This window comes from Erinaceus europaeus, chromosome 17 (genome assembly GCF_950295315.1).
Source record: "Erinaceus europaeus chromosome 17, mEriEur2.1, whole genome shotgun sequence".
In the NCBI taxonomy this organism is placed as follows: domain Eukaryota; kingdom Metazoa; phylum Chordata; class Mammalia; order Eulipotyphla; family Erinaceidae; genus Erinaceus; species Erinaceus europaeus.
The window spans coordinates 5,783,961-5,796,370 of record NC_080178.1 but is presented as its reverse complement, the minus strand read 5'-3'; the positions used below and the strand labels follow the sequence as shown (position 1 = coordinate 5,796,370).

Genomic DNA, 12,410 nt, shown 5'->3' with positions numbered 1-12,410 from the left:
TGATACTTGACAAATTCTGATAGTGAAAATTCACAGAGATGATAGGATTTAAAGAAAGGGAATCAAGTACAAGTTAATGGGTAATGTGTGAGTCTGTCTTCAACCACTTCTAGTTACTCCATTGTCTATGGCAAGAAAGGAATGGTTTCTTTGTTTTTTTTATTTCTTTTTTTAAAATGTATTTATTTATTTAAGAAAGGAGACATTAACAAAATCATAGGATGGGGGGTACAATTCCACACAATTCCCACCACCCAATCTCCATATCCCATCCCCTCCACAATAGCTTTCCCATTTTTTTGCAACATTATTCTTTAATTTTTTTTCCACCATGGTTCTGTCACAGAGACTGGAGTCTTCAAAATGGCTCCACTGTTCCTGGAAGCATTTTTTTCCCTTTTCCATATTATTATTATATATATTTTTGTTATGGGGTGAGATTCAGAGAGAGAGGAGTGAAACAGCGTGAAGGAGAGACACATGGAGCACAGTTCCACCTCTCATGAAGTTTCCCCTTCAGGATGACAGGGGCTCATACCCAGGTTTCTCATGCATAATAATGTGCACACTTCATGAAGAAGAATTGACAGTGATGACAGAGAATCTGAACATAGAAAATAGGAAATATATCAAGTTAACATTATTAAATAGAAACCAATGTAATTTATTCTAAAATCCAGTATATATAGTGTGCCAGTATAGAACAAAGACTTCTTCATGCTGCTAAAAAGTAAAGCTTGTGATAACTCTCTCCTTCCACAGATGAAGCCCCAGGAGAAACCACCCTGTGAAAATCTCACAAAGCTGATGGACTTTGTCCTGTTGGACTTTGCTGAGCTTCCCCACCTCCAGGGGCTGCTATTTGCCTTGTTCTTAGTCATCTACATCTCCACCCTGCTGGGCAATGGCACTATATTGCTCATAACCAAAGTGGACCCTGCTCTCCGCACCCCCATGTATTTTTTCCTTGGCAATTTCTCCTTTCTGGAAATGTGCTATGTATCAACCACTCTCCCCAGGATGCTGGCAAACCTTTGGACCCAGAGAAGAACCATTTCTTTAGTAGCCTGTGCCACACAAATGTGCTGTGTGGTTGTGTTAGGGGGCACTGAATGTCTTCTCCTGGCCATGATGTCCTATGACCGCTATGTGGCCATCTGTAGCCCTCTGCACTATCCTCTGCTCATGAACCCCAGGGTCTGTGTGCAGATGGTGGCTGGTTGCTGGGTGACTGGAGTTCCTGTCCTAGTAGGACTCACATTCCAGATTTTCTCTCTGCCCTTTTGTGGCTCTAACCTCATCAACCACTTCTTCTGTGACATCCCTCCAATACTCAAGCTGGCCTTTGGGGACACCTTCTGGACTGAGATGATGGTCTACTTAGTGAATGTGCTGCTTGTCACAGCTCCATTCCTGCTGATCCTGGTCTCCTATGGAAAAATCATCTCCACCATCCTCAGACTGTCATCATCCACAAGTCGGGCCAAAGCCTTTTCCACCTGCTCATCTCATCTGGTCGTTGTGACACTGTTCTATGGATCAGCCATCATCACCTATTTAAGACCCAAGAACCAAGATTCAGGAGGGACAGACAAAGTGCTCTCCCTGTTCTATACTATTGTGACTCCTCTGTTTAACCCCTTGATTTACAGTCTGAGAAACAAAGATGTCATAATGGCACTGAGAAAATTACTATTCAAATAACTCATTCATATATATTACATTGAAGGTAATATTTTTCTATAATTTCAATAAAAATTGAATATATTATTTATTTAATAGTCAATTAGTCTGTCTATGTAGTAATAGTTATTTACAAATTTAATACTACTTGTTAACCTGATAGAACTTTATAAATATGAATTATGGATATGTTGATAACTAGACATCCCATTCTACGGAAAATCTTGTGTACATTGTGGTGTATCCTGCACTGTTTGACAAGGGTTGATATCATTCACAATTATAATATGTATTCTGCCTCATCAGTTACTGCAAACTATAAATTTTATTTCCACTATTGTTACAACCAGCTATGAATCAGTTTTTTTTTTTAAGAGAAAAATCAAACTTTAATGACATGCACCTGGAAATCGCAGATGGAATATGTAAGGTGTCTCTCATCTAGCCATTCCTGGAAAGTTTTACAACCTCTAGAAAGAGCTGATGACATTAGGAGGGGAAATCAAAGCAGAAAACTTTGAAATGTAATGAAAAAAATTGTGGGTCTTATCTACATATACATTGAAAACAGTCCATGCAAGCCCTATCCTGTGGTGACCAGGCTACAATGTTGTCTCTCTTTCCAAACCACTGCAAGAGATTTTATTTCTGTTTTCAGGGAGATAGATAATGAAGCAAAATGTCATTCTTGGACCACAAATTTTAAAACGAGTTTTAATGAAATTTTATATGACCTTATCCTTTACACTATCAGAAAAAATATTTCTTAGAGGTGAAACTTCTTTCAGAAGAATATAGTTATTTAAATTATTTTGTATAGTTGTTTAAATATATAACATGCTATATATGCAAGTATATCAAATTAGCTATTTCACTTTAAAATGAATTTCCTCACATAATAGTAGTGATAATAATTTGAACTTAAATGGCTTACATTATTCGTGGATGTACATAATGTACATTTATATTAAAATAATAATTCATTTTAATCATGGATAATCATGGAACTCTCAAAGAAAATTATTTTTTCTCTCACCAAAATGTGCCATTTCTATAGTTTTTTAAAAATATATATTTGCATTGTGACAATGAAAGAATTCAATAAGTCTGGGTTCTTAGCAGAGTTATTATTCTCAATTTATTTTATTTTTAAATAATATAACATTTAAAATGCCACTGTTTTGGTAAAGAATTTATGAAATATATACTACACGAAATACTGTTCCGAATCTAAAAAGATGATATTGTCTTCTTTGGGACAATATGGATTGACTGAAGGTCATTATGCTTAGCTAAGTCAGTAAGAACATGATAGACTCGCTGGTTTCACTTGTTTGTAGAATGCAGAGAAGAGGAACACATGAATTTGCAGAAAAAAAAATTTTTCTCTAAGACTTTGTAAGATCTATGGTTGTGACTGTTGGTAGAGTCGGGTCAAACCTCCACAACTCACAAATTAAAAAATTAAGAATATGAAGTCGAGCGGTAGCACAGCGGGTTAAGTACACATGGCACAAAGCCCAAGGGCCAGCATAAGGATCCCGGTTCAAGCCCCCACCCCCCCTGCAGTGGAGGCACTTCACAAGCGGTGAAGCAGGTCTGCAGGTGTCTATCTTTCTCTCCCCCTCTCTGCCTTCCCCTCCTCTCTCCATTTCTCTCTGTCCTATCCAACAATGAAAACATCAATAACAACAACAATAACTATAACAATAAATAGCAAGAGCAACACAAATAAATAAATAAATTATTAATAATTTTAAAATAAATAAGATTAAAAAAGTAAATGAATCCTGCAGGTTGACAAGTGGGTCTCAGTGGAACTATGACCACTCATAAGTAAAATTATACACTCATAAGTAAAATTTAACACTCCAGGTTAAATTAACAGTGAAAATTCCATATCGACTCTACACTTACTCTGAAGGTTAGTTTCCCATAAAAATTAAAAGTTGATTTTTAATAGCTGAGTAGCCTTCCATTGCGTGCATACACCACAACTTTCCTAGCCAGCTGTCTCAAGTCGTCTTCTTCACCTCAGGGCTGAAGGCTTGAAGGAATCACGAGAGTAGCCAGAAAGCAAAGGGTGAATGTGGGCTAGTCTCGTTCGTAGGCCAAACTTAAGAAGCAAGCACAGAAAGCGGAAACAGTAAAGTTTGGATTGCCTTGGCATATTTCAACAAAGCAAAGGACTCTGGGGCAGGAGGACAGGGAGAAGGGTGGAGGAAGGGAGGGAGGGATTTTTCAGATTCTGGTCCATAATGATGGAGAAGGACCTAAGTGGTAGGTGAGAGTCTTTTCAGACATTCAGAATGACAAGATGGGAAACCGTACACATGTAAAACTGTACAACAAATGACTAGTCTCCTAATACAAAAAATAAACATACTAATTAAAAAAACTAAATGTTCACATTTATATGTGAACCTACCTAATTCCATATTGGTAAGAAAGTACATTTCCACTTTTACCCTTGGAGAAAAGAGCTTGCTGTATTAACAATTCCATATAAGTATGCACAGAAATATTTACATACAAGTCGCTTGGCACTGACAAGGACTTGTGCATGCCTGATGTCACCACCCCACTGATGGCTTATTCAGAGGGAGAAGGACAGAGTGGTAGAGACCCCATACACCATAGCACTGAAGTTTCCAGACGCCGTTGTATTTCCACATGGTATGGCAGGGCTAGAACCTGGCTTCTTCAGTTATGGTTGGGGGCTTAGAACTCTAACCCCAGGATTTGTGCATGGTAAAGTGTGTGTTCTACCCATAGCACCACCTGACCCCATAAATCCTTATTTGAATAGTGTGTGTGTATCTATGTGGGAGGGGTATTAATGGAAATGACGAACAAGAGACTTAGTGTGTCTTGAGTACAATTTCTTATCTCCCCATGATAGGTGTCTGCACACCTCTTCTGCATAACCAACTTAAATCCTTCTCCAGAATAGTATGCTGGGTCTCCAATGCCTTTTCGACCCCCTCTGATCCCAAGGTAAGAAAAAGAAAACAGAACTGAAAGAGTTCAGAGGTAGAATTTAGAAAGAAAAAGAAAAACCGGAAAGGCGAGAATTTTTTTTGGTTGCATGAACCCTCTTAGTGATGGACAGAAGGAATTATAAATTTAGACAGTAACATGGGAATGGAGCTGTGTTCCCTGGAGGGAGAAGTGTTTGCTACTTAAAGAGCACCATTTCTTATAATAGAACACACCCTTAGAAGGTTGCTAACCTCTGTTTTAAAAAAAAAAAGTTAATTTCCTAATCAGCTGCATACATATATAATCTTGTTTTTAGCTCAATGTAAAGGCAAGGATAATATTCAACTTCTACCCCAAAAGGTAAGCATGAATCATTTTTTCTCCTTAGCACATTTTTAATGCAGACATACTATATTTATTTATTCATTTTATTTGTTTTTAAAATGTATTTATTTCCCCTTTTGTTGCCCTTGTTTTTTATTGTTGTTGTAGTTATTATTATTGTTGTTACTGATGTTGTCGTTGTTAGGACAGAGAGAAATGGAGAGAGGAAGGGAAGACAGAGAGGGGGAAAGGAAGATAGACACCTGCAGACCTGCTTCACCACCTGTGAAGTGACTCCCCTGCAGGTGGGGAGCCAGGGGCTCAAACCGGGATCTGGGATCCTTACAGCCGGTCTTTGCGCTTCGCGCCACGTGCGCTTAACCTGCTACGTTACCACCCGACTCCCAATATATTTATTATATCAGTAATAGCCTATTGTACAGGATCACTAAATACAGCAAAAATGACAGATTTTCATTGGTCCGAGTCGGGCTAGTCAGAGAGTCCAGGTGTTTATTATTGTTTACAGTTTCTCTGTGTACAACTTCAAAAAAATTGTTTTTACAAATCACTTCACTGGAGGAATAATGGCTGGCAGTGTATTTGTTGACACATGGGTGTGATTTCTCATCTTCTGGTGCTAGTGTTTGCATATCACTCAGCTCCTATCTGCCGTCCATCTCCTCCATCCTCACTGAGGTCTCCAAGTCCCCCTCACCTTCTCCTAGCAATCTGTTTCCTCAGAGTCCATCGCAAAGCACCACAGCCAGTTGAAGTTTCTCCTTGTCTCTTCTGTCTTTTCTTGTTTACTTGAGTTCCACCACAAGTGAGGGTCCATAGCCAAATTTATCTCTAAACTCATCTGTAATATTAGCATCAGCAATGAAGATCCATTTCCATAAAACTTCCAGAGAACACTGTTGTTATTGGGGCTTAATGTCTAAATCAGAACACTTATACTTTCCTGGTTCTCTTTACCAAATATCAAATCAGAAGTGACAATACACCTAGCAGGGGACCACTGTAGCAAAGATTATTACTGATGTCATTAGCATATATTTAAATACCTGCATCTATTTAAAGAGGATAATGCACTAGAGCTATGTTAAGTAAAGGAATGCTTTAGGTCTGCAGTCATATTTCATAAAAATCTCTATGTAGTTAAGGAGTAATAATGTAGTAGACTGTACTGAAATTATTAGAACCCTACTAGAGTCATTCTCATCCTTTCTGTTAAGAGTTAAGCTAGGGGGAGTCGGGTGGTAGCCCAGCGTGTTAAGTGCACTTGGCGCAAAGCGCAAGGACTGCGTTAGGATCCCAGTTCGAGCCCCCGGCTCCCCACTTGCAGGGGAGTTGCTTCACAAGCAGTGAAGCAGGTCTACAGGTGTTTATCTTTCTTTCCCCCTCCTCTCTCCATTTCTCTTTGTCCTATCCCACAACAACAACAACAATAAAACAACCAGGGCAACGAAAGAGAATAAATAAATATCTAAAAAAAATTTAAAAGAGTTAAGCTATATAATAAAAGCACTTAGAAATACTAAAGAAAGGGCTGGAGAGATATTACAGTAGTTGAGTAGTTGTACAAATAGTCTTTCATACCTGAGGTATCAGAAGTCCCAGGTTCAATTCACAGCACCGTCATAAGTAGAAGCTGCCCAATGCTCTGGTAATAATGATGATGATGATAATAACAAGAATAAATACTAAGTAACATCACCCTATCTTTTATTTTATTTAGAGACATTCAGAGGGAAAATAAAATCTGTATTGCCTTCATTACAGCAACCATTTGTATTGCTTTAATAACTTTATTTGATAGACTTACTCTGAGGATAAGCATTGCAGGCACCACACAAAGTATTAGTAAATTATGCAATTAATAGAATAATTTCTACAACTGAAAAACCATTATTGTAGTGACAAGACAAAAAAGGTATAAAGGAGGTAGTATATAAAAGCAGGTGTCTGCATTAGCTGAATTATAGAATGACTTATTTTTATGGGCTGAGCTAACGTTTCAAAAGTCAGAAAACCAGTCATTTTGTTGCAAGACTGGAGGAAATTTTTTAAAGAAAATATATTTATAAGTGCAATTTAGTGTGCTTTGAGTCATGATATTCTTTAGGTTTTATTTATTTATTTGCCTCTAAGTTTATTGCTGGAGCTTGGTGCCTGCACTAGGAATCCACTGCTCCTGAAGACTATTTTTTCCCTTTTGTTGCTTATTGTTGTGATTGTTTCTGTCATTGTTGTTGAATAGGACAGAGAGAAATGAAGAGAGGAGGGAAGACAGAGAGGGGGAGAGAAAGGTAGACACCTGCAGACCTGCTTCACTGCTTGTGAAGTTACTCCCCTGCAGGTGTGGAGCCCGGGGCTAGATCCGGGGTCCACAAGCTAGTCCTTGTGATTTGCGCCATGTGTGCTTAACCCACTGAACTACCATCCGCCCCCTCCATCATGGTATTCTTTATATCGCAAAAGAAATCTGTCAAGTGTTTATAAAATTGTTACATCTTATTAATAAAGAACTGAGATTAAAAAAAATAAATGGGGAGTCAGGCGGTAACACAGCGGTTAAGCACACGTGGCGCAAAATGCAAGGACCTGCGTAAGGATCCCGGTTTGAGAGCCCCTGGCTCCCCATCTGCAGGGGAGTCGCTTCACAAGCAGTGAAGCAGGTCTGCAGGTGTCTTTTTCTCCCCCTCTCTGTCTTCCCCTCCTCTCTCCATTTCTCTCTGTCCTATTCAACAATGACAACAACAATAACAACAGCGACAATAAAAACAAGGGCAACAAAAGGGAAAATAAATAAATATAATAAAAAATTAAAATGAATAATGTACATAAAAGTAAACCATTACATTCATGATTGCAATTTCTGCTGATGTTTTCTGTGATAATTAATCTTATCTATATAGTTTTAGCTGATTTTTATAAGTATTTATCAACTTGAACAGTAGAACATTGTTTAAGAAGTGGGCAGAGTATGTTGAGAAGAGCCCAAGAGTGAACACAATAAAGAGATTAAGAAATTGGCAGTTTCTGAGTGCAGTGATTTTCTTGTCATATATGAGCTCATAATACAGGTCACCATAAAAGATGCAGTGATTCACACAAACATTTTTAATTATAAACTGTGTATTAAGTGCCACAATGATGTCTACAGGAGAAAAGAACAGATTTAAAGTTGTATTTCAGGGAATAAAGAGAAACAAATCATGATTGTGTAGACTTAGGCGAATGAAATATTAGTGTTCTAACATCACCTATCAATAGCTCCTTTCTGAGTATCTTAGTGACTCAGTAGCAGAAATTTTGCTTTATAGATCATCAAAGTTTCATCAGCAGAACTGCACAATTTTGCAATTTGCAATATTTTTTAGCAGCTTAGTTAACATGTATTCTGGAATTTTGGATGGTAAAACAGCAATAATGATTGAACTTTTCTCTATCAAAGACAGTCCTCAGGATAGTCACGGTTAGTGTGGGTAGTGCTCAAGCATTTGTGTCTACATTTCTGTGGTTGAGATCTTGACAATTATCCACAGGAAACACACTGAAACTGGCAATATAAAGATCTATCTTCTTTGCATGAGTCACACTCTCTTGGGTTTCCATTAGTTAAACAGAGAGTATAGGAGTTAACTACCATCTACTGGAAGACAGGAAATAATATGATGCTACTGCCAGAGTGTAGAAAGTACAGAGTCACTTCACGTTCATGAACATACACACCCACCAACCCAGGGGTAAGGAAAAGACGAACTCGTGCCCATGAGGTCTACAGAACTGTAGGGGTTTGAAGACATGGGTCATTTAGGAAAGTCTCAGAGATGAATTGTGACTGAGTCCTTTCACCCCTGGTTGCACGTCCTACTTAGAATTGCTTTATTGAACACAAAACTTGGATTTAATGAGTCTTCTCAGAGCAGCCTTCTGACTTAGAGTGCCTTGTCTCCCAGATATGAAATGTCAATGTTAAAAATGTGATGAGTAGGGAGACGGGTGGTAGTAAAGCGGGTTAAGCGCACGTGGTGCAAACGTGGTGCAAAACGCAAGGATCCAGGTTCCAGTCCCAGGCTCCCCACCTGCAGGGGAGTCACTTCACAAGCGGTGAAGCAGGTCTGAGGTCTGCAGGTGTGTATCTTTCCCTCCCCCTCTCTGTCTTCCCCTCCTCTCTCCATTTCGATCTGTCCTATCCAACAACAATGGCATCAATAACAACAACAATAAAAAATAAATAAAATAGATTTTTAAAAATGTGATGAGTAACTATAAGAAATATATAAGCCTTAGCTTTGGGGATCCTACAATATAACTATCACTCAGAAAGCTAGTGACATTTATTCTTAAAAACTATATACAGGCAAAATGAAATTGATTTTTATTTGACAATGATAGAATAGTAAACTAAGAGGTGGCAAAATAAACGGTCACTGAAAGCACAGAGGTATTGCAGTAATCAAACAGAAATTTGGGTTTTCCTGTTTCAAATGTTCAGATGATTAGCTTCTTACAATAATGGACAGGATTATGGAGTCAGGTGTAGCGCAGCAGGTTAAGCGCATGAGGTACAATAATGGACAGGATCACTAAACACAAATATATATATAACTCAGACCTGATAAAACTAGTAAAAATGCACATCGTTCTATTTTTATTTATTTTATATTTTATCATTAGTGCTTTCACATTGACTACCAAATTTTAAGACTTCAAGAGTAGAGTGACACATCTGTACTAGTGTGTGTACCACTCCTGTTGAGTCTATAGCAAGTTGTCTCATTTCACAGCATTTGATAATTAGTGTTTACCTTTGTAGGAAAATAGAGAAGACTGAACGGTATATCACCCGCACCTTATATAAGAATACCTACTTCAAAGAAAGTGAAGTGACCCAGGTGCCCAGCAAAATCTTTCCTGCCTATGAACTATGAAGAAGAGATGAAAACAAAAGACAATGCTTCCACGGTGATGCAGTTTGTGCTTCTGGGATTTTCTGACCTTCCAGATCTCCAGGGGTTACTGTTTGGGGTGTTGTTCATCGTTTATACGATCATCTTAATTGGAAATAGCCTCCTAATCATTCTAACCAGGATAGACACTGCATTGCAAACACCCATGTATTTTTTCCTGGCAAACTTTTCCTCATTGGAAATCTGTTTTGTTTCTGTCACGATCCCTAGGATTCTGAAGAATCTTTGGACTCAGGAGAGAAGCATCTCTAAGATGCAATGTGCCACCCAAATGTGCTTCTTCCATATGCTGGGGGCCACCGAGTGTTTCTTCCTGGCTTCCATGGCCTATGACCGATACGTAGCCATTTGTAACCCTCTACATTACCCCGTAGTCATGAACCACAGGAAGTGCGTTCACATGGCTGTTGCTGCCTGGATCAGTGGAATCCCAGTCCAGATAGGACAAACCTGTCAGGTGTTCTTGCTCCCTTACTGTGGTTCTAATCAAATCAACCACTTCTTCTGTGATATCCCCCCATTGATCAAGCTGGCCTGTGGAGACACTTCCCTCAATGAGATGTGTGTCTATTTAGTGGCTCTGTTTTTTGCTTTCATCCCTTTTGGACTGATACTTGGCTCCTATGTCAAAATCATCTCCACCATCTTGAAATTGCCCTCAGCCACAGGTCGGTTCAAAGCCTTTTCTACGTGTTCTTCCCATCTCCTAGTTGTGATTCTGTTCTTTGGTTCTATTACTATCAACTACTTAAGACCCAAATCCAGTCATTCTGCTGGAACAGACAAATTGTTCTCTCTTTTCTATGCAATAGTGACTCCCCTGTTTAACCCTTTGATATACAGCCTTAGGAACAAGGATGTAATTGCAGCCCTGAGAAAATTACTGCTTAGAAAATAATGTGACATGTGACAATGTTATAAGTCAATAGCCCCCCAATAAAGTGAACCCGAAGTAGAAAAACATGTTTATTTTAATTGTAGGCATTTGACTATTTTCTGCTACAATCAGAGAAACATTTCAAATCTCAATATTCCCCTTTGAAAAACTAATTAGGTAAAACACTTTCCCATCTACACCTCAAGGATATCTTTGATGAATCAAACCCAATTGCAAGGAAGACCAAAGCAGAAACAAACCAATGGGACTACATCAAATTGAAAAGCTTCTGCACATCGAAAGAAACTATTAAACAAACAGAGAGACCCCTCACAGAATGGGAGAAGATCTTCACATGCCAGACATCAGACAAGAAACTGATCACCAAAATATATAAAGAGCTCAGCAAACTCAGCCGCAAAAAAGCAAATGACCCCATCCAAAAATGGGCAGAGGAAATGAACAAAACATTCACCACAGAGGAGATCCAAAAGGCTAACAAACATATGAAAAACTGCTCTAGGTCACTGATTGTCAGAGAAATGCAAATTAAGACAACACTAAGATACCACCTCACTCCTGTAAGAATGGCATACATCAAAAAGGACAGCAGCAACAAATGCTGGAGAGGATGTGGGGACAGAGGAACTCTTTTACATTGCTGGTGGGAATGTAAATTGGTACAGCCTCTGTGGAGAGCAGTCTGGAAAACTCTCAGAAGGCTAGACATGGACCTTCCATATGACCCAATAATTCCTCTCCTGGGGTTATACCCCAAGGACTCCATAACACCCAACCAAAAAGAGGTGTGTACTCCTATGTTCATAGCAGCACAATTCATAATAGCTAAAACCTGGAAGCAACCCAGGTGCCCAACAACAGATGAATGGCTGAGAAAGCTGTGGTATATATACACAATGGAATACTATGCAGCTATCAAGAACAATGAACTCACCTTCTCTGACCCAGCTTGGACAGAGCTAGAAGGAATTATGTTAAGTGGACTAAGTCAGAAAGTTAAAGATGAGTATGGGATGATCCCACTCATCAACAGAAGCTGACTTAGAAGATCTGAAAGGAAAACTAAAAGCAGGACCTGATCAAATTGTAAGTAGGGCACCAAAGTAAAAACCCAGTGGTGAGGGGTAGACATGTAGCTTCCTGGGCCAGTGGGGGGTGGGAATGGGTGGGAGGGATGGGTCACGGTCCTTTGGTGATGGGAATGGTGTTTATGTACACTCCTAGCAAAATGTAGACATATAAATCAGTAGTTAATTAATATGAGAGGGGGAAATCAATTGTATGTCTCAAAGGTTCTCAAAAGACAAACTGAATCTTTTTAATAGATAGGCTACGTGTTTGATATGCGGACTCTCTCAAAAGCCTAGACCAAGTAGATCAGAAGCTTCCAATAGCACAGCTATATACAAGATACTGGGTACTGTACAGCAAACCATAACAAAGGGACTTTTCAAAGTTAACCCAATTAACAAATAATGTGATGATAATATTAACTATTGATTGTCTTTTTGAACCCTAAGACAGCAGGAACCTCACATCTTCAC

The 12,410-nt window shown here is 38.9% G+C and overlaps 2 protein-coding genes across 3 annotated transcripts; both read left to right on the top strand.

The window, feature by feature from the left end:
- Positions 1–750: 750 nt before the first annotated feature.
- Positions 751–1,704, top strand: LOC103109460 (olfactory receptor 10AG1-like). Its single transcript, XM_007518521.2, has one exon. The coding sequence runs from the start codon at positions 763–765 to the stop codon at positions 1,702–1,704; it is 942 nt and encodes a 313-aa protein (XP_007518583.2). The 5' UTR covers positions 751–762.
- A 7,955-nt stretch (positions 1,705–9,659) lies between these two features.
- Positions 9,660–10,866, top strand: LOC103109462 (olfactory receptor 10AG1-like). Of its 2 annotated transcripts, XM_060177428.1 has the most exons (2): positions 9,660–9,675; positions 9,926–10,866. In XM_060177428.1, the coding sequence occupies exon 2, from the start codon at positions 9,937–9,939 to the stop codon at positions 10,864–10,866; it is 930 nt and encodes a 309-aa protein (XP_060033411.1). In that variant the 5' UTR covers positions 9,660–9,675; positions 9,926–9,936. The 2 variants fall into 2 exon arrangements, with proteins under 2 accessions (XP_060033411.1, XP_007518584.1); XM_007518522.2 differs by lacking the exon at positions 9,660–9,675 and having other exon boundaries at positions 9,910–10,866.
- The last annotated feature ends 1,544 nt before the right edge of the window (positions 10,867–12,410 follow it).